This window comes from Enoplosus armatus, chromosome 3 (assembly GCF_043641665.1).
Source record: "Enoplosus armatus isolate fEnoArm2 chromosome 3, fEnoArm2.hap1, whole genome shotgun sequence".
Taxonomy (NCBI): Eukaryota; Metazoa; Chordata; class Actinopteri; order Centrarchiformes; family Enoplosidae; genus Enoplosus; species Enoplosus armatus.
The window spans coordinates 23,000,664-23,022,054 of record NC_092182.1 but is presented as its reverse complement, the minus strand read 5'-3'; the positions used below and the strand labels follow the sequence as shown (position 1 = coordinate 23,022,054).

Here is a 21,391-nt window from a genome sequence, read left to right as displayed (position 1 = left end):
AAGGTTTCCTTCATGTGATACTTTTATGCTTCACTGCGTGTCATGTATTTGTAAAATATAATGCAGTGGTGATATTTGTTACCTCTTGATGAGTACTGATCATTTTGATCAGAAATCTTAATTGTCCTTTTTATGGACATGTTGTCAGAATGGACTTTCCCTCACTTTATGTGATGATTGAAAAATGATCTGTTTTAAGATCAACATGTTTATCTTTTTACTGTAAAAGGTTTGTTTAATGTCACACTGTCAAAATTTTCCAGTGACAATGTAAGTTTGACCTTTTCAGAATCAATTGAATTTAGTGGTTATTAACAACGATGTGACCTGCTCTAAGGTCAGTTTTTAATATTTTTCCTTTTGTTCACTAAGTTGAAATGTTTTCATCCATTTGGGAAAACAATCTCAAAGGACAGTGAGAACTGAGTCCTTCAATATTGTAAATCGTTCGTCTTTTATAAAGACAGCTGTTCCTTTACTCTCTCTGAGTACACTGTTTCTTGTAAAAATCTACAAGTTGTTGTTGTTGTGATGTATCATCACCTCTAGATGGAGCTTTCTTACTCCATGTGGCTCATTGTGCCTTGTTGAATAAACAAACAGTTGCAGCTGAAAATGTTCTGTTCTCCTGTCATTGTGTATCATGGTTACCCTCTTTATTATGATGAAACAGAATTTCTACACCTATTTTCATTTTAACTTCATGGATAGAGGCCTCCGTCATCTTTCCTACATTTGATTGACAAACTAAGATAAACTTCAGCACATACAGTAACTGTTTATTCATAACATACCTGTTTAGAGTAAAACTAAGCATAGTAATGTGGTTCAATTCAGACTTTTGATGAAGAGGGAATATCAACATTAAGTCACTGTGTATATGAAGTAAGTCAAGTCATCAAACTAATTGAGAATGTTTTTCATTTCAAGGACAATTTTGCTGAAGAATCATTTTGATATAATTGTCAATTTCAGGTGTGTCAAAGTAAATAAATTGAATTTAACCATTTCCCCCTTCAAAGACCTCAGGCATTGTATCTAATGAGATGCATAATAAGACACACTTCTATTGTTCCTCCAGTGAAAGCAGTGAAAGGACAGAGTGTGGGAAACCAGAGGAAACTCACTCACAGAGCCCTGTGGGACAAAAGATCAAGACCTTTGCCCTGAAGAGATTAAAAGGGACTCTGCCTCCCAAAATGAAACTGTCTCAACCTTTTTCAAATCATAGATTCAGTTTCAGCTTTCTATCTCATGATAAAATCCCGTTCACCAATTTCAGATATGTCACCATTTAGTCAAGTTGGGTCTTAGTAAACTCATTAAATAACTTCCTGTAAATTAAGTACATTGTGAAAAGGGATTGTTATTCAGAATGTATAATGTGTGATATTTGGTGTTTAATTTCACTAACATTTAAGGCTTCAAGACACTGATTTTTGAACATAAGACACTGAAAAACAGACAACTGTTCAGCACTGATAACACAGAGGTCAGTGTTTTGTTCAAAGAATATGACCACAGCCAAGTGTCGCTTGTTGACCTCAGTGTATATTGATTATAGTCACAATAAAGGTGTTTCAAGTGTTTAGATAAAATAGGTGGTTTCTCGTCTGGTTTCCATCACTCCAAATTATGACCTTAAAAATTTTGAAATTAAGTCTTGATGAGCTGAAAAATGTAAAAACAAAAAGCATTAATGGCCTCCATTTGTGAAGAACGGGTTCTTATAGCATCCATTTGGATTTAGGCACGTGTCCAGATATATTTAAATGGACAGAGTGTGGGAAAACTCTGGAGAGCACAGTTTAGCATGATTAGCATCCTCAACCCCACCAGCAGCCGACTATTCTCCAAAGGGATTTGGCACACTTCAGGAAACAGCTGCTTCAACCTCCCACCCTCATCTATAGAGCTCAACTTTTGATCACGCTGCTGATACAAAGGCAATATTATGATTAGATGGTCAAAATGTACAACAGTGATCGGAAGTTGACTAAAACATTTGCACAAAAATATAACTGAACCATGATGATATAAATGTCATCATGAAGTCAAACTTTACAAACTGTCAGAACCAGCCAATGGCGTTCTTTCCCTCCAGATGGTTGGTGATGTCAGGCTCTGTTTCTTTAACAGCACACGTCCAGTATCAGTCACAAAAGCTCCATTCAAAGTCCTTTTGTTCATTGACCACAGCATTCAGGGAGTCAGCGTGGGAAACTGAGACCAACTTTCTACCCACACTGACTACGAGGCACAAGTCAGAGGACTGTGCTACATCTGGACAGCAGCATGATTGTTGTTCCAAAGTTTTATTGCAATACATTTTAAAAACAACTTGAGCATCACACTCCTTAAGTGTTAAAGTTAAATACCTGACAGCACTGACTTCTTAAAAGACAGAATATTCGTTCTATTTCAAAAATTGAGAGAAGTCAAATCGTATTAAATGTAAATTTTAAGTATCGTGACGAAATGGAGGATGAACAACACGAATGGAACTTGCTAGATTTTAGATTATGACACAATGAAATAATTTAGACAAAAAATATATTTCCACTGATTACTTAATTTATTTACATGTAACTTATGAAGTTTGTTTTAGTCTCACACATGTGTGATGAGATGATGAGCGTGTGCTCAGTCAAAGTCATTGATCCCAGCATCAGGCAGCAGATCTGCTCTCTCTACAGGGTCACCACTTTCCCAGATTCACACAGAGCTCTGTGAGTCTGTCTCCATCACCCCCACAGTCCTCCACCTGTTCCCCTGAGATCTAACCATTGTCCCCCAGGCTAAAACAGCATTCAACGTGTGGCATCATTTCTTTTCCACCAAGCTCTCTGATTGGCTGAGACTGTGAGAAACTCCAACCAGACCGAGACCCACACATTCATATGGAGATGTGGGACTATAAATAGGAGGGATGAAGCCGGCAGAGATCACATTCTCTCTACAGAGACCTCTACAGCACAGAGATCCAGACATGGCACCTACAATCACTGCAGCAATGACCAATTCTCAGGAGCATCTGACTCTGACCCACAAGGTAAACTGAAGGTTCAAGAAGATTTAAATATCGTTAATGAGAGGTTGACTTTGTTCATGCTAACATTTTACTCCAGAATAAGTTTATTCATGACTTTGTTCTTCTCTCTGCAGCTCAGAAAGCCTCTGGTGGAGAAGTTACGCAGAGAGCGAATCAACAGCAGCATTGAGCAGCTCAAGTCTCTCCTGGGTCCAGAGTTCCTCAAACAGCAGCCAGACTCCAAGCTGGAGAAAGCAGACATCCTGGAGATGACAGTTTGTGTCCTGACAGAGCTGCAACAGCAGCATCAACAGCAGAGAAGACTTCTGAACCACTTCAACAAGCTGCAGTCTTCCTCTGATAAGAACCTGAGAGAGGCTGACTTCTCTCTTCTGAGCTCCACAATCCAGAGCAGCATCACCAAAGAGGAGAGTCCAGCCAACAGCAGCCCCTGGAGGCCGTGGTAGACACCTACAGACTGGAGGTGCTGCCAGACAAACTGAGATGACCACATTGGTCAAAGATGACTGGACTGACTTCTATGAAACTTTATGGACTTGTTCTTCTATTTGAACAGAAGTCTGTATTTTGTGTTTTCTTTGTGTAAGATGACATTTCCTGAGGAAATGACAGCAACAATATCTTTCAAGTTAAGAAAGAGAACATCTTGTCATGCATGTTGCATGAACCACATCTGATTGCATCAGCAATTATTACTATACCTCACTGTACTTCATGTACTGGTGGTGTATAATGATATGGTAACATTTGTTATCTTTTGATTGTTATTGATCATTTTGATCAAAAAACTTTAACTGTCCTTTTTATGGACATATTGTCATAATGGACTTAAATCACTGTGATGACTCAAAACTGATCTGTTGTAAGATTCAAATGTCTATCCTTTTTTTCTGAAAGGTTTCCTTCATGTGATACTTTTATGCTTCACTGCACGTCATGTATTTGTAAAATATAATGCAATGGTGATATTTGTTACCTCTTGATTAGTAATGATCATTTTGATCGGAAATTTTAATTGTCCTTTTTATGGACATGTTGGCAGAATGGACTTTTCCTCACTTTATGTGATGATTGAAAAAAAGTCTTAAGATCAATATGTTTATCTTTTTACTGTAAAAGGTTTGTTTAATGTCACACTGTCACAGTTTTCCAGTGACAATGTAATTTTGACCTTTTGAGATTCAATTGAATTTAGTGGTTATTAAGAACGATGTGACCTGTTCTAAGGTCAGTTTTTAATATTTTCTTCACTGAGTGCAAATGTTTTAATCCATTTGGGGAAACAATCTCAAAGGGCAGTGAGAACTGTGTCCTCAAATATTTGTTTGTCTTTTATAAAGACAGCTGTTCCTTTACTCTCTCTGAGTACAGTGTGTCTTGTAGAAATCTACAAGTTGTTGGTGTGATGTATCATCATCTCTAGATGGAGCTTTCTTACTCCATGTGGCTCATTGTGTCTTGTTGAATAAACAAACACTTCCAGCTGAAAATGTTCTGTTCTCCTGTCATTGTGTGTCATGGTTACCCTCTTTATTATGATGAAACAGACTTTCTACACCTCTTTTCATTTTAACAATTACTTTAGTATAATGGTCAATTTCATTTTTTTCAATGTAAAATGTTTAAAGTTAACCATTTCTGTCTTTAAAGAGGTCAGCCTTTGTATCTAATGGGATGGATAATAAGACACACTTCTATTGTTCCTCCAGTAAAAGCAGTGAAAGGACAGAGTGTGGGAAACCAGAGGAAACTCACTCACAGAGCCCTGTGGGACAATAGATCCAGACCTTTGCCCTGAGGAGACAGAGATGAAAAGGGACTCAGGCCCTTAACATTGGAGCTTCTTATAAATAATGTTGTTGGTTGTAACTGTTCCTCTGATATGAATCAGCAGTACCACTTTTTAGAATATTGTCATGTCATCTAGTGAGAGACAATGTTTTTAGCACTGTGTTTAAAATGTTTATTTCAGTTACACTATGTAAGCTAACCTGTTAAACACTTTTAAACATAGGAATTTGGTTGATTTTATTTATGTTGAACAGCAAACAGCAGAAATAGAAAACTACTGCACACAGTTCATATTTGCTAAGAGGCTGTTAAAGAGAAAAACATTTGACCACTAAGTTAGGCAATAAGACATCGAAAGCAAATCAGAAGAAACATTACTGAATAACTTATACAACTTTAACAAGCACCAACATACCTTACAAAACTAGACACCACTCGTCTGCTGCATTAACAACACATTAACAACTGTTAATATGGCAAGCGTTGGTGGTTCAAAGTACAGTTTTAGCTAACAGTTACTCACCACTGAAACTTGAAGGAACGAGGGTCTCTCAGGATAATATCCTTTCAGTCACTATCAGCTACACCTGCGGTCATGGTTTCTCTCAAAGGCCAGCTATTAGCTCACCTGCCGGGCTCAGCAGCGTTGAGACGAAATCTTCGTTAGATCCAACACCGGTAACGGTTGAAACGGTTTAGAGCTCCGAACCGATCTCTGTTCTTCTGCCATCTGTGTAAATTATCAGGGTAAAGTTTAAGATTCACTTTTTTTCTGGTTTGTCCAAAAGCCATCTCCGTGGTGGTAGGAGTCCCAACACAGAACCACAGGTCCAGGCTTTGGGAGATGGACGGGCTGGGCGGGCAGACTGTCCCGGACAGACGTCAGCCGTTAGCTAACCGTTAACCTGTTACTTCGCTGCGTTGCTTAATTTCTTCACTTGTTACATTTGCCTCGTCTCCTAATATTTCCTCAGGTGCTGCACTACCTGGCCTCACTACTACTCGTGTAAACTTTGAGTCAAAAGATGTTTTAAAGACCATCTTCCAATATTCATTTTTGACCCAAGTTAGCTAACGCTATCTCAATTTTGGCGATTTGGCGCGTGAGGCGATAACCAATATGAACTTCCTGTCACATTAATTATGACCTGAGTGGACAAGATGGCATAATTAGAAGTTCCGGCCTGATGTTCAGACCCCGAACCAGTAAGCAAACATGACATTTTATCATTTTCATTTTACAATATTAACTAAGTTAATTGTGTGTCTAAAATGTGAAGTAATTCTATTTTGAGGGGGCGCCACTCTCTAATCTCAGTGCTTCACCTGTGTGCTGCTGGACGGAGTGCGGGAAAGCTCTGGAGAGAGAGTCCAGTGTGAATGACATCCATCCCACCAGCAGCCAAGTAAGTCTCCAAAGGGATTTGGCACACTTCAGGAAACAGCTGCCTCATCTTCCCACCCTCATGTGTAGAACTGAAATTTGGATCCAGTTGATGCTCAGTAATGAAGTGTGATTATGACTGGAGGTTCAACATGTATGACAATGACTGGAAACTGGAAACATCAGATGATAAATCATTTTGATGATAAGATTCTTCACCAAAATTTCAAATTGTATCAACTGTCAAATCCAGCCAATGGCGTCCTTTCCCTCCAGATGGTTGGTGATGTCACACTCTGTTTCTCTTACAACACACAGGCAGCATCTGTCACAGAAGTCCCTTTGTGGTTCATTGACCACACCATACAGAGTGTCAGTGTGGGAAACTGAGCTGGACTTGTTCCTCACACTGACTACAAGGCACGTGTCAAAAGACTCTGCAACATCTGGACAGCAGTGAGATTATTGTCTTGAGTTTATTTAAAGTGCCACAAATGGGAATCACACTGTTCTGTGACATCTCATATAACTGTTTTGGTAAATGGTGCAATTTTGGTGAGGCACATTTGAAGAAAAAATAAAATAAAATATTTAAATTTTCAATTAAAAAAAGGGATTTCACCTGCTTCATTTTAGGTTTTGATTCTGTGAAAGTGCTAAAAATCAACTTATTTTAATCTTTATTTTTATCCTACATGTAATTCTTACATTACACGATGAATGTTCCTCACGTGTGTGATGGGATGATGAGCGTGTGCTCAGTCAAAGTCATTGATCCCAGCATCAGGCAGCAGATCTGCTCTCTCTACAGGGTCACCACTTTCCCAGATTCACACAGAGCTCTGTGAGTCTGTCTCCATCACCCCCCCCCAGTGCTCCACCTGTTCCCCTGAGATCTAACCATTGTCCCCGAGGCTAAAACAGCATTCAACATGCTACTACTCCACATGCCTTATTGTCTCACCAAGCTCTCTGATTGGCTGAAACTGTGAGAAACTCCAACCAGACCGAGACCCACACATTCATATGGAGATGTGGGACTATAAATAGGAGGGATGAAGCCAGCAGAGATCACATTCTCTCTACAGAGACCTCTACAGCACAGAGATCCAGACATGGCACCTACAATCACTGCAGCAATGACCAATTCTCAGGAGCATCTGACTCTGACCCACAAGGTAAACCGAAGATTCAAGAAGAATTAAATATTGTTAATGAGAGGTTGACTTTGTTCATGCTAACATTTTACTCCAGAATAAGTTTATTAATGACTTTGTTCTTCTCTCTGCAGCTCAGAAAGCCTCTGGTGGAGAAGTTACGCAGAGAGCGAATCAACAGCAGCATTGAGCAGCTCAAGTCTCTCCTGGGTCCAGAGTTCCTCAAACAGCAGCCAGACTCCAAGCTGGAGAAAGCAGACATCCTGGAGATGACAATTTCTGTCCTGAGACGACTGCGGCAGCAGCATCCGGCAATGAACTCAGCAGCTGTCAAACAGGGCTACTCCAGGTGTGTCCAAGAGGTGGACAACTTCCTGTCCAGGGAGCAGGTGAAGACACAGTCCCAGACAAGACTTCTGAACCACTTCAACAAGTCCTCTGATAAGAACCTGAGAGAGGCTGACTTCTCTCTTCTGAGCTCCACAGTCCAGACCAGCATCACCAAAGAGAAGAGTCCAGCCAACAGCGCCCCCTGGAGGCCGTGGTAGACACCTACAGACTGGAGTTACTGCCACACAAACTGAGATGACCACATTGGTCAAAGATGACTGGACTGACTTCTATGAAACTTTATGGACTTGTTCTTCTGTTTGAACAGAAGTCTGTATTTTGTGTTTTCTTTGTGTAAGATGACATTTCCTGAGGAAATGACAGCAACAATATCTTTCAAGTTAAGAAAGAGAACATCTTGTCATGCATGTTGCATGAACCACATCTGATTGCATCAGCAATTATTATTATACCTCACTGTACTTCATGTACTGGTGGTATATAATGATATGGTAACAGTTGTTATCTTTTTATTGTTATTGATCATTTTGATCAAAAAACTTTAACTGTCCTTTTTATGGACATATTGTCATAATGGACTTCACTTAAATCTCTGTGATGACTCAAAACTGATCTGTTGTAAGATTCAAATGTTTATCCTTTTTTTCTGAAAGGTTTCCTTCATGTGATACTTTTATGCTTCACTGCACGTCATGCATTTGTAAAATATAATGCAATGGTGATATTTGTTACCTCTTGATTAGTAATGATCATTTTGATCGGAAATTTTAATTGTCCTTTTTATGGACATGCTGGCAGAATGGACTTTTCCTCACTTTATGTGATGATTGAAAAAAAGTTTTAAGATCAATATGTTTATCTTTTTACTGTAAAAGGTTTGTTTAATGTCACACTGTCACAGTTTTCCAGTGACAATGTAATTTTGACCTTTTGAGATTCAATTGAATTTAGTGGTTATTAAGAACGATGTGACCTGTTCTAAGGTCAGTTTTTAATATTTTCTTCACTGAGTGCAAATGTTTTAATCCATTTGGGGAAACAATCTCAAAGGGCAGTGAGAACTATGTCCTCAAATATTGTAAATCGTTTGTCTTTTATAAAGACAGCTGTTCCTTTACTCTCTCTGAGTACAGTGTGTCTTGTAGAAATCTACAAGTTGTTGTTGTGATGTATCATCATCTCTAGATGGAGCTTTCTTACTCCATGTGGCTCATTGTGTCTTGTTGAATAAACAAACACTTCCAGCTGAAAATGTTCTGTTCTCCTGTCATTGTGTGTCATGGTTACCCTCTTTATTATGATGAAACAGACTTTCTACACCTCTTTTCATTTTAACTTAATTAATAGAGGTCTTTTATTGTCCCTCCCTTTGTTTGACAAATGAAGATAAAGTTCAGCACATACAGTAACTTGTTATCCACAACATACGTGTTTAGTGTAAAACTAAGCATAGTAATGTGGTTGAATTAATATTTTTGATGAAGGGGAATAACCAATGTTATGTCATTCTATTTATATTGAGTTAGTCAAGTCATCACATCAAATGAGTAAAAGTACATTTCAAACAGACTTTGCTGTACAATTACTTTAGTATAATGGTCAATTTCATTTTTTTCAATGTAAAATGTTTAAAGTTAACCATTTCTGTCTTTAAAGAGGTCAGCCTTTGTATCTAGTGGGATGGATAATAAGACACACTTCTATTGTTCCTCCAGTAAAAGCAGTGAAAGGACAGAGTGTGGGAAACCAGAGGAAACTCACTCACAGAGCCCTGTGGGACAATAGATCCAGACCTTTGCCCTGAGGAGACAGAGATGAAAAGGGACTCAGGCCCTTAACATTGGAGCTTCTTATAAATAATGTTGTTGGTTGTAACTGTTCCTCTGATATGAATCAACAGTACCACTTTTTAGAATATTGTCATGTCATCTAGTGAGAGACAATGTTTTTAGCACTGTGTTTAAAATGTTTATTTCAGTTACACTATGTAAGTTAACCTGTTAAACACTTTTAAACATAAGAATTTGGTTGATTTTATTTATGTTGAACAGCAAACAGCAGAAATAGAAAACTACTGCACACAGTTCATATTTGCTAAGAGGCTGTTAAAGAGAAAAACATTTGACCACTAAGTTAGGCAATAAGACATCGAAAGCAAATCAGAAGAAACATTACTGAATAACTTATACAACTTTAACAAGCACCAACATACCTTACAAAACTAGACACTTCTCGTCTGCTGCATTAACAACACATTAACAACTGTTAATATGGCAAGCGTTGGTGGTTCAAAGTACAATTTTAGCTAACAGTTACTCACCACTGAAACTTGAAGGAACGAGGGTCTCTCAGGATAATATCCTTTCAGTCACTATCAGCTACACCTGCGGTCATGGTTTCTCTCAAAGGCCAGCTATTAGCTCACCTGCCGGGCTCAGCAGCGTTGAGACGAAATCTTCGTTAGATCCAACACCGGTAACGGTTGAAACGGTTTAGAGCTCCGAACCGATCTCTGTTCTTCTGCCATCTGTGTAAATTATCAGGGTAAAGTTTGAAATTCACTTTTTTCTGGTTTGTCCAAAAGCCATCTCCGTGGTGGTAGGAGTCCCAACACAGAACCACAGGTCCAGGCTTTGGGAGATGGACGGGCTGGGCGGGCAGACTGTCCCGGACAGACGTCAGCCGTTAGCTAACCGTTAACCTGTTACTTCGCTGCGTTGCTTAATTTCTTCACTTGTTACATTTGCCTCGTCTCCTAATATTTCCTCAGGTGCTGCACTACCTGGCCTCACTACTACTCGTGTAAACTTTGAGTCAAAAGAGGTTTTAAAGACCATCTTCCAATATTCATTTTTGACCCAAGTTAGCTAACGCTATCTCAATTTTGGCGATTTGGCGCGTGAGGCGATAACCAATATGAACTTCCTGTCACATTAATTATGACCTGAGTGGACAAGATGGCATAATTAGAAGTTCCGGCCTGATGTTCAGACCCCGAACCAGTAAGCAAACATGACATTTTATCATTTTCATTTTACAATATTAACTAAGTTAATTGTGTGTCTAAAATGTGAAGTAATTCTATTTTGAGGGGGCGCCACTCTCTAATCTCAGTGCTTCACCTGTGTGCTGCTGGACGGAGTGTGGGAAAGCTCTAGAGAGAGAGTCCAGTGTGAATGACATCCATCCCACCAGCAGCCAAGTAAGTCTCCAAAGGGATTTGGCACACTTCAGGAAACAGCTGCCTCATCTTCCCACCCTCATGTGTAGAACTGAAATTTGGATCCAGTTGATGCTCAGTAATGAAGTGTGATTATGACTGGAGAGGTTCAACATGTATGACAATGACTGGAAACTGAAAACATCAGATGATAAATCATTTTGATGATAAGATTCTTCACCAAAATTTCAAATTGTATCAACTGTCAAATCCAGCCAATGGCGTCCTTTCCCTCCAGATGGTTGGTGATGTCACACTCTGTTTCTATAACAACACACAGGCAGCATCTGTCACAGAAGTCCCTTTGAGGTTCATTGACCACACCATACAGAGAGTCAGTGTGGGAAACTGAGCTGGACTTGTTCCTCACACTGACTACAAGGCACGTGTCAAAAGACTCTGCAACATCTGGACAGCAGTGAGATTATTGTCTTGAGTTTATTTAAAGTGCCACAAATGAGAATCACACTGTTCTGTGACATCTCATATAACTGTTTTGGCAAATGGTGCAATTTTGGTGAGGCACATTTGAAGAAAAAATAAAATAAAATATTTAAATTTTCAATTAAAAAAAGGGATTTCACCTGCTTCATTTTAGGTTTTGATTCTGTGAAAGTGCTAAAAATCAACTTATTTTAATCTTTATTTTTATCCTACATGTAATTCTTACATTACACGATGAATGTTCCTCACGTGTGTGATGGGATGATGAGCGTGTGCTCAGTCAAAGTCATTGATCCCAGCATCAGGCAGCAGATCTGCTCTCTCTACAGGGTCACCACTTTCCCAGATTCACACAGAGCTCTGTGAGTCTGTCTCCATCACCCCCCCAGTGCTCCACCTGTTCCCCTGAGATCTAACCATTGTCCCCGAGGCTAAAACAGCATTCAACATGCTACTACTCCACATGCCTTATTGTCTAACCAAGCTCTCTGATTGGCTGAAACTGTGAGAAACTCCAACCAGACCGAGACCCACACATTCATATGGAGATGTGGGACTATAAATAGGAGGGATGAAGCCAGCAGAGATCACATTCTCTCTACAGAGACCTCTACAGCACAGAGATCCAGACATGGCACCTACAATCACTGCAGCAATGACCAATTCTCAGGAGCATCTGACTCTGACCCACAAGGTAAACTGAAGGTTCAAGAAGATTTAAATATCTTTAATGAGAGGTTGACTTTGTTCATGCTAACATTTTACTCCAGAATAAGTTTATTAATGACTTTGTTCTTCTCTCTGCAGCTCAGAAAGCCTCTGGTGGAGAAGTTACGCAGAGAGCGAATCAACAGCAGCATTGAGCAGCTCAAGTCTCTCCTGGGTCCAGAGTTCCTCAAACAGCAGCCAGACTCCAAGCTGGAGAAAGCAGACATCCTGGAGATGACAGTTTGTGTCCTGAGACGACTGCGGCAGCAGCATCCGGCAGTGAACTCAGCAGCTGTCAAACAGGGCTACTCCAGGTGTGTCCAAGAGGTGGACAACTTCCTGTCCAGGGAGCAGGTGAAGACACAGTCCCAGACAAGACTTCTGAACCACTTCAACAAGTCCTCTGATAAGAACCTGAGAGAGGCTGACTTCTCTCTTCTGAGCTCCACAGTCCAGACCAGCATCACCAAAGAGAAGAGTCCAGCCAACAGCGCCCCCTGGAGGCCGTGGTAGACACCTACTATGAAACTTCATGGACTTGTTCTGTTTGAACAGAAGTCTGTGTTTTGTGTGTTTTCTTTGTGAAAGATGACATTTCCTGAGGAAATGACAGCAACAATATCTTTCAAGTTAAGAAAGAGAAAATCTTGTCATGCATGTTGCATGAACCACATCTGATTGCATCAGCAATTATTATTATACCTCACTGTACTTCATGTACTGGTAGTATATAATGATATGGTAACAGTTGTTATCTTTTTATTGTTATTGATCATTTTGATCAAAAAACTTTAACTGTCCTTTTTATGGACATATTGTCATAATGGACTTCACTTAAATCTCTGTGATGACTCAAAACTGATCTGTTGTAAGATTCAAATGTTTATCCTTTTTTTCTAAAAGGTTTCCTTCATGTGATACTTTTATGCTTCACTGCACGTCATGTATTTGTAAAATATAATGCAATGGTGATATTTGTTACCTCTTGATTAGTAATGATCATTTTGATCAGAAATCTTAATTGTCCTTTTTATGGACACGTTGTCAGAATGGACTTTCCCTCACTTTATGTGATGATTGAAAAATGATCTGTTTTAAGATCAATATGTTTATCTTTTTACTGTAAAAGGTTTGTTTAATGTCACACTGTCACAGTTTTCCAGTGACAATGTAATTTTGACCTTTTGAGATTCAATTGAATTTAGTGGTTATTAAGAACGATGTGACCTGTTCTAAGGTCAGTTTTTAATATTTTCTTCACTGAGTGCAAATGTTTTAATCCATTTGGGGAAACAATCTCAAAGGGCAGTGAGAACTGTGTCCTCAAATATTGTAAATCGTTTGTCTTTTATAAAGACAGCTGTTCCTTTACTCTCTCTGAGTACAGTGTGTCTTGTAGAAATCTTCAAGTTGTTGTTGTGATGTATCATCACCTCTAGATGGAGCTTTCTTACTCCATGTGGCTCATTGTGCCTTGTTGAATAAACAAACACTTCCAGCTGAAAATGTTCTGTTCTCCTGTCATTGTGTGTCATGGTTACCCTCTTTATTATGATGAAACAGACTTTCTACAAATATTTTCATTTTAACTTTATCGATTGAGGTCTCTTTTATCGTCCCTCCCTTTGTTTGACAAATGAAGATAAAGTTCAGCACATACAGTAATTGTTTATTCATAACATACCTGTTTAGTGTAAAACTAAGCATAGTAATGTGGGTCAATTCAGACTTTTGATGAAGAGGGAATATCAACATTAAGTCACTGTGTATATGAAGTAAGTCAAGTCATCAAACTAATTGAGAATGTTTTCCATTTCAAAGACAATTTTGCTGAAGCATCATTTTGACATAATTGTCAGTTTCAGGTGTTTCAAAGTAAATAGTTTTAATTTACCCATTTCACTCTTACAAGAGGTCAGACTTTGTATCTAGTGGGATGGATAATAAGACACACTTCTATTGTTCCTCCAGTGAAAGCAGTGAAAGGACAGAGTGTGGGAAACCAGAGGAAACTCACTCACAGAGCCCTGTGGGACAATAGATCCAGACCTTTGCCCTGAGGAGATTAAAAGGGAGCGTGGCTCTTAAAACAGGAATTTCTTTTAAATAATGCCTGTCGTTCTAACTTTTCCTCTGATCTAAATCAGCATTACCACTTTATGGAACATTGTCTTTTCATGTAGTGAGAGACAATGTTTGAAAAGGTTTCTGTCAGTTACACATCATGGATGGTGTCTTGGACTGTGAGGCTATTTGAGAAACCAAACCATGAACGTTTTGGACAGCAGTCAGCATTACATATTATTGCAATAACTGCTTTTACTTTGAATAGACGTTAGAATGTGGTATGACCAGTAACGAAGAGGGAATGAGTCCAGCAGGGGTCCTAGGCCAGCGTTCCAAGGCCGGTTGTTGCACGCTGACCATTTACATCTCAAAGCCAGAGCGGGAAACTCTGGAGATGGTCAGCGACTCAACTTGTTCACCTCTGAAGGTGCGGATGAAGTCCGGGGCGTTCCATCAAAGGAAGCTGGGTCGACACCAGCTCAATAGATATTATGTTGTGCAGTCTTACTTATAACCTAAACTATCTGGTCCCAGGAGAAGCACAGTAGCCTACAGTAAATTGCCAACTGTGACATCGTCTGAGAGGTATCTCAATTTTGGCGCGTGAGATGATATCCAGTATGAATTTCCTGTCATTTTAATTTTGACATCAGTGGCCAAAATGTCATAATGACAAGTTCCGTCCTGATGTCCAGACCCCGAACCAAAAAGCAAACATGACGTTTTATCTTTTAACAAGTAATCAATTCTAAGTTCCACATATTGCGTAAGTACCCATTGTTTTATTTTAGAAGCTTATTAGAGGAGGGGGCCTGACTCCCTAACCTCAGTGCTTCACCTGTGTGCACGTGATCCTCAAAAGGTCCATTTGTAGAGGGGCACATGTCTATTTTCTGCTGCTGGACGGAGTGTGGGAAAGCTCTGGAGAGAGAGTCCAGTGTGAATGACATCCATCCCACCAGCAGCCAAGTAAGTCTCCAAAGGGATATGGCACACTTCAGGAAACAGATGCCCCCCCCCCTAGGAAACCACCCACCCTCATGCGTAGAGCTGAAATTTGGATCCAGTTGATGCTCAGTAATAAAGTGTGATTATGACTGGAGAGGTTCAACATGTATGACAATGACTGGAAACTGGAAACATCAGATGATAAATCATTTTGATGATAAGATTCTTCACCAAAATTTCAAATTGTATCAACTGCCAAATCCAGCCAATGGCGTCCTTTCCCTCCAGATGGTTGGTGATGTCACACTCTGTTTCTATAACAACACACAGGCAGCATCTGTCACAGAAGTCCCTTTGTGGTTCATTGACCACACCATACAGAGAGTCAGTGTGGGAAACTGAGCTGGACTTGTTCCTCACACTGACTACAAGGCACGTGTCAAAAGACTCTGCAACATCTGGACAGCAGTGAGATTATTGTCTTGAGTTTATTTAAAGTGCCACAAATGGGAATCACACTGTTCTGTGACAACTCATATAACTGTTTTGGTAAATGGTGCAATTTTGGTGAGGCACATATGAAGAAAAAATAAAATAAAATATTTAAATTTTCAATTAAAAAAAAGGGATTTCACCTGCTTCATTTTAGGTTTTAATTCTGTAAAAGTGCCAAAACTTATGCACTTATTTTAATCTTTATTTTTATCCTACATGTAATTCTTACATTACACTATGAATGTTCCTCACGTGTGTGATGGGATGATGAGCGTGTGCTCAGTCAAAGTCATTGATCCCAGCATCAGGCAGCAGATCTGCTCTCTCTACAGGGTCACCACTTTCCCAGATTCACACAGAGCTCTGTGAGTCTGTCTCCATCACCCCCCCAGTCCTCCACCTGTTCCCCTGAGATCTAACCATTGTCCCCGAGGCTAAAACAGCATTCAACATGCTACTACTCCACATGTCTTATTGTCTCACCAAGCTCTCTGATTGGCTGAAACTGTGAGAAACTCCAACCAGACCGAGACCCACACATTCATATGGAGATGTGGGACTATAAATAGGAGGGATGAAGCCAGCAGATCACATTCTCTCTACAGAGACCTCTACAGCACAGAGATCCAGACATGGCACCTACAATCACTGCAGCAATGACCAATTCTCAGGAGCATCTGACTCTGACCCACAAGGTAAACTGAAGATTCAAGAAGATTTAAATATTGTTAATGAGAGGTTGACTTTGTTCATGCTAACACTTTACTCCAGAATAAGTTTATTCATGACTTTGTTCTTCTCTCTGCAGCTCAGAAAGCCTCTGGTGGAGAAGTTACGCAGAGAGCGAATCAACAGCAGCATTGAGCAGCTCAAGTCTCTCCTGGGTCCAGAGTTCCTCAAACAGCAGCCAGACTCCAAGCTGGAGAAAGCAGACATCCTGGAGATGACAGTTTGTGTCCTGACACAGCTGCAACAGCAGCATCAACAGCAGAGAAGACTTCTGAACCACTTCAACAAGCTGCAGTCTTCCTCTGATAAGAACCTGAGAGAGGCTGACTTCTCTCTTCTGAGCTCCACAGTCCAGACCAGCATCACCAAAGAGGAGAGTCCAGCCAACAGCGCCCCCTGGAGGCCGTGGTAGACACCTACAGACTGGTGATACTGCCAGACAAACTGAGATGACCACATTGGTCAAAGATGACTGGACTGACTTCTATGAAACTTTATGGACTTGTTCTTCTGTTTGAACAGAAGTCTGTATTTTGTGTGTTTTCTTTGTGAAAGATGACATTTCCTGAGGAAATGACAGCAACAATATCTTTCAAGTTAAGAAAGAGAACATCTTGTCATGCATGTTGCATGAACCACATCTGATTGCATCAGCAATTATTATTATACTTCACTGTACTTCATGTACTGGTAGTATATAATGATATGGTAACAGTTGTTATCTTTTTATTGTTATTGATCATTTTGATCAGAAATCTTAATTGTCCTTTTTATGGACATATTGTCATAATGGACTTCATTTAAATCTCTGTGATGACTCAAAACTGATCTGTTGTAAGATTCAAATGTTTACCCTTTTTTCTGAAAGGTTTCTTTAACATCACACTGTCACAATTTTCCAGTGGCTGTCATGTGTTCTTTAATGAACATGTATGTATTCAGCGGTTGTTAACCTGCTGTCATCACTCTGTGATAAGAACATTTTGACCTGTTTTAAGGTCAAATTTACTGTTAAGCTTTTTTTTATTAAGAGCAAATGATTGTTTTCGTTTGAAAATAATATTAATGAGCAGTTTTTAGTCTCTTCTCAATGTGTTTTGTCTTTTATGAAGACAGCTGTTCCTTTACTGAGTACACTGTGTCTTGGAGAAATCTTCAAGTGTTTGTTGTGATGTATGATCATCACCAGCCAGAGCTTTCCACACTTGATGTGGCTCATTGTGCCTTTTTGAATAAAGAAACACTGCCATTTGCAAATGTTGTGTTCACGTGTTATTTTGTGTCATGATTTTAAAATATAAGTTTCACTCTGCATCTCACTGTGACTGCAATCACATATAATATTATTGCAATACATTCCTTATTATACGAGTTGTTTTAATTAAGATGCAATTAGCATGACAAATAAACCTGCTTGTATTTTCCAATTAACCATGTCAATGAGAATTAGCATTAACCAGTGTATTAGTGTATCATTAACCACCACCAACCAAAGCTAATGGAGAAAGAGAGAGAGAGAGAGAGAGAGAGAGAGAGAGAGAGAGGTCAATGACAAAGAGTTTTGAATGTGATTGATGACATATATCATGACATAACTGCTTGCAGCCAGCATCTAAAATGTATTCTCAAGGGAAAAAAGACTCAGTAATTACATAGTCATCGATCATACTGCAGCACCACCTCATTAACCATTTCTGTTGGCTCTCTGCTTTAATCATGGGGGGTGTTGGACTCATAAATCGGTGTGCAGCTTGTAGACCTCCGTCAAATAAAAGATGTGTTTTATGTTGGTCATGCTTATGGTTGATAGTGCGTTTAGGTGGCCTGGGTCAACTCGTGAAGTCAGAGTTTACTATCAGAAAAGTGCTTTTGATTGACTGACCGAACCATAATATGAGGGAATTGTGCCAGAGACGGGGGCGTCTTTGCGATTCCTGCCAGGCACCTGCAGAGGTCAGATTATTAATCATCCTTACAAGTTTTTATTTGAAAAAGTATTGTTTTTCCAAGCAGAATCAAGCAGTTCTTGTGATATGATCACTGACGTGGCATTCTTGTCTCTCTTTTCACCTTTATGCTTTTGATGCACTTTGAGAGAGGAGTATTAATTTTGTTTCTTTATCTGTGATAAATGTCTTCTTTCTGGTCATTATTCTCTGTGAGCTCACTAAGACAACTGCAAGCTGATAATCAGGTTCAGGTGGGTTTATCTCCCTGCTTATCTCCTCTCCATCTGTCTGTGAGTCTATCTGCTGTCTGTGGAGGGGCTCAGGTTTCCCAGCCCCCCCCCCCTTCCTCCTCTGAGCTCCCACAGCTCCCTGCACAAGGCTGAACGTGCCCCGGTCACACGCCCTCCTCTCTCTCTGGGAGCTGGGAGCCGCGGCGACACACGGCTTCCCACACTTCAGTATGCAGCCTGCTCAGCTGCACACACAATAGAAGTGTGTCTGCTCCCACAAAGCCTCAGGACGGTTCTAAGGCAGAAAGCCCCTTCACAGACGAGCCATCTGGTTCAGCTGTAACTCACTGCTGAGACACACACACAATCAGAAAATCTAACTTTAAAACATTATCACAGCTTTTGTAGTCATTTTTATTAAAGAATGTGTTTAGTTGTATAGAGCTTAGTTTTAGTTACAGAGGTAATTCAGAGTTTTGCTGTGATGTAAAATAAACATTTACTGTGAAGAAGAGAGTCCATCTCATTTAAGTAAGAAAAGGATCGTACTCCTTAAAATATCATACAGTTCTGTGCTTTTAATATTTACAATATGAGACATTTGCCCATGTTGTGATGCCACTGAGACATTTCAGCTGTTCAGTTTAACTGGAAAAGTTTAATAGAATATTTAATTTTATTTTCAATTCACATTCCTAGATTTACTATGTCAAATCACAATCAGTGTCCAAGTCTGAGCATCACAGTGGGAAACAAAATTTTCCCATGTCCACTTCAGGAAAAATATTTTCCCACTGACCCCACTGATCTATGGCAGACAGATAAAGCATCCCACCTGTTCAGTGTGACAGGCATTAAATTCACTCTATTGTCCTGAGCTCCGAGGTTCCTGATTGGCTAAAAAAGCAAAGGGAGCGCAGGATGAGCGGCATAAATGCCGAGCAGAGACGCAGATGTCAACAGAGACGTCCTCTGAACCTCCGCAGGCAGCAGCAGAACTCACACCACAAGAAGCACAACCTTGACATGGCTCTCTACGCAGATCTCGCTCTTCAGGACAGCGTGAAGGAGCAGCTCTTTCGGTAAGCTACATTACATTTGTTGTTTCATTTCTGTAAAAGCTTTTATTTCATTGAGTTCCTTTTACTGAACTGATGAGCATATTAATAAACGTCATGACTCTGTTCCTCTCAGGTGTAAACTCCACATGCTGGAGAGGAAATGCTGCACTGGAGTGGAGAAGCTGAAGGCTCTGATCGGAGAACACCTGCAGAATGGGATCCCTGTTTCAGATCTCCTGGAGAAAACAAAGTCCTTCCTCACCCTGAGAAAAGCCCTGCTGTCGCACAACGGCTACTCCAAATATTCAAGGGACATTTTACGTCTGTTTCCTGATGCAGAGGAAGACTTGGCTCCGCTGTGCTTTTAATGACGAAGAGGAATGGACAATAAGAAACCACTGAAACTGAAAACGTTTGCAGTTTGTGAACTACGGATTTTAGTGATGCCAGCTGCGTCTGGTTGTGGACAAATGCATTATTTGCATTATGACAAGCAGACCTACAGAACTCCTATGACATGGCTTCATTTTGGCTTTAACGGCAGCCAGATGAAGAAAATTGGATTCAGAGGTAAAAGGAGAAGAGGTCACTGGCTGAGAAGAAGAGTCAGTAGCTACGTTGTGAAAACATGTTGTGCTGCTATTTGTGGGATTTATGATTCTCGTGGTTGTAGACCACAGTCTCTTAACTATGCAGGAATTAGGTGCTGATGTTTAAATATTTAGGACCAAAATGTTTAAAATGTTTTATTGATTTCTGCTTAAACATATAAGCCAAACAGAGCAATATTAACCTATTCGTCCTGTGAAAATACTGTATAGGCAAATATTGTGTGATACAGTGTCTTACCGCCTTGTTTCAAGGTATAATGTGTCATAATTTTAACCACCAACCTTTCTTCTGAAAAGGGACTTGTTATTATTTTGTGTATGCCATGTATGCATATTTTGTTTCACTCACCATCTTTATTTTTATTTATCCAAAGTGGATTGAAGTTTGTTTTTGTGTTTTTTTCACATTTCAAGAAAATAAATACGTAAGAGATATTTAAGTCTTTTCATGTCGCCTCATTTAAATCAACTTTCGGGGGAATACGTATTTTAAACTCCTCATGTTCTGACAAAGTAAAAACAAAAGAAAAAGAAATTCAGAAGTTAATCGGTAAAGTCACACTCTGTACAGATAATTACATTTTGGGATTTTTTTTGAATCATAGTTCATAGCGCCATTTAAACACAATGAACAGCAGCATTGACTGCTCCATGACAGACCCTCTGCTAACTGCCACCGCTACACATGTACAGGCGGGTGACAAATTAAAGGAGAAACCTGAACAAAAGAGCAAAGAAACATAATGAATTCAGAAGCTTGGGCATAGATGGTTCACTGAATGGTGCAATGAGCGTGAAAAGAATATGGATCGTATCCTGTGACCTTTGCATTCACCAGATCTCAGCTCAGTTTAACACCTAAGGAAGACTGACAGCTTTCCACTGACAGAGTCAAAACAGAGGCAGGCTCTTTTACAGTTACAGAGACATGACCGATCTGAATCTGTTCTGCAGGTTCATGAAGGCACCTGACTGAGACACATTATGTTGGTCTTCCCATTATATTTTGCATTGATTAAAGACATTGTAGACGTGATTAAAGCATAAGCTCACAGCTGATGGGTTGAACCAGCAGCTCTCTGGCTGTCAACCTTATCCGGCTTATTGTCCAACATATGTTTGTGGCGTCTTTTCAAGATGTTGAATCGCCGTGTAACAGAGACCAAAAACCCTCTGATCACACCCTGACGAAGA

At 39.8% G+C, this 21,391-nt stretch overlaps 4 protein-coding genes across 4 annotated transcripts; all 4 read left to right on the top strand.

Moving 5' to 3' along the window:
• The first annotated feature begins 2,929 nt into the window (after positions 1-2,929).
• Positions 2,930-3,498, top strand: LOC139282456 (transcription factor HES-2-like). The gene is made up of 2 exons (XM_070902177.1): positions 2,930-3,052; positions 3,166-3,498. Exons 1-2 carry the CDS (start codon positions 2,930-2,932, stop codon positions 3,496-3,498), a joined length of 456 nt encoding a protein of 151 aa, XP_070758278.1.
• A 3,784-nt stretch (positions 3,499-7,282) lies between these two features.
• LOC139282455 (transcription factor HES-5-like) lies at positions 7,283-7,932 on the top strand. Its single transcript, XM_070902176.1, has 2 exons — positions 7,283-7,405; positions 7,519-7,932. The coding sequence occupies exons 1-2, from the start codon at positions 7,283-7,285 to the stop codon at positions 7,930-7,932; spliced, it is 537 nt and encodes a 178-aa protein (XP_070758277.1).
• Positions 7,933-11,970: 4,038 nt separating this feature from the next.
• Positions 11,971-12,620, top strand: LOC139282735 (transcription factor HES-5-like). Its single transcript, XM_070902582.1, has 2 exons — positions 11,971-12,093; positions 12,207-12,620. Exons 1-2 carry the CDS (start codon positions 11,971-11,973, stop codon positions 12,618-12,620), a joined length of 537 nt encoding a protein of 178 aa, XP_070758683.1.
• Positions 12,621-16,207: 3,587 nt separating this feature from the next.
• Positions 16,208-16,758, top strand: LOC139282915 (transcription factor HES-5-like). Its single transcript, XM_070902823.1, has 2 exons — positions 16,208-16,312; positions 16,426-16,758. Exons 1-2 carry the CDS (start codon positions 16,250-16,252, stop codon positions 16,756-16,758), a joined length of 396 nt encoding a protein of 131 aa, XP_070758924.1. The 5' UTR covers positions 16,208-16,249.
• The last annotated feature ends 4,633 nt before the right edge of the window (positions 16,759-21,391 follow it).

What these genes read in the sequence shown, in the direction of transcription:
- LOC139282456 (XM_070902177.1), top strand. Translation starts at nt 2,930, where the DNA reads ATGAAGCCGGCAGAGATCACATTCTCTCTACAGAGACCTCTACAGCAC. An exon ending in ATCTGACTCTGACCCACAAG is followed by an intron (nt 3,053 to 3,165) that starts GTAAACTGAAGG and finishes TTCTCTCTGCAG; the next exon opens with CTCAGAAAGCCTCTGGTGGA.
- LOC139282455 (XM_070902176.1), top strand. Translation starts at nt 7,283, where the DNA reads ATGAAGCCAGCAGAGATCACATTCTCTCTACAGAGACCTCTACAGCAC. An exon ending in ATCTGACTCTGACCCACAAG is followed by an intron (nt 7,406 to 7,518) that starts GTAAACCGAAGA and finishes TTCTCTCTGCAG; the next exon opens with CTCAGAAAGCCTCTGGTGGA.
- LOC139282735 (XM_070902582.1), top strand. Translation starts at nt 11,971, where the DNA reads ATGAAGCCAGCAGAGATCACATTCTCTCTACAGAGACCTCTACAGCAC. An exon ending in ATCTGACTCTGACCCACAAG is followed by an intron (nt 12,094 to 12,206) that starts GTAAACTGAAGG and finishes TTCTCTCTGCAG; the next exon opens with CTCAGAAAGCCTCTGGTGGA.
- LOC139282915 (XM_070902823.1), top strand. Translation starts at nt 16,250, where the DNA reads ATGGCACCTACAATCACTGCAGCAATGACCAATTCTCAGGAGCATCTG. An exon ending in ATCTGACTCTGACCCACAAG is followed by an intron (nt 16,313 to 16,425) that starts GTAAACTGAAGA and finishes TTCTCTCTGCAG; the next exon opens with CTCAGAAAGCCTCTGGTGGA.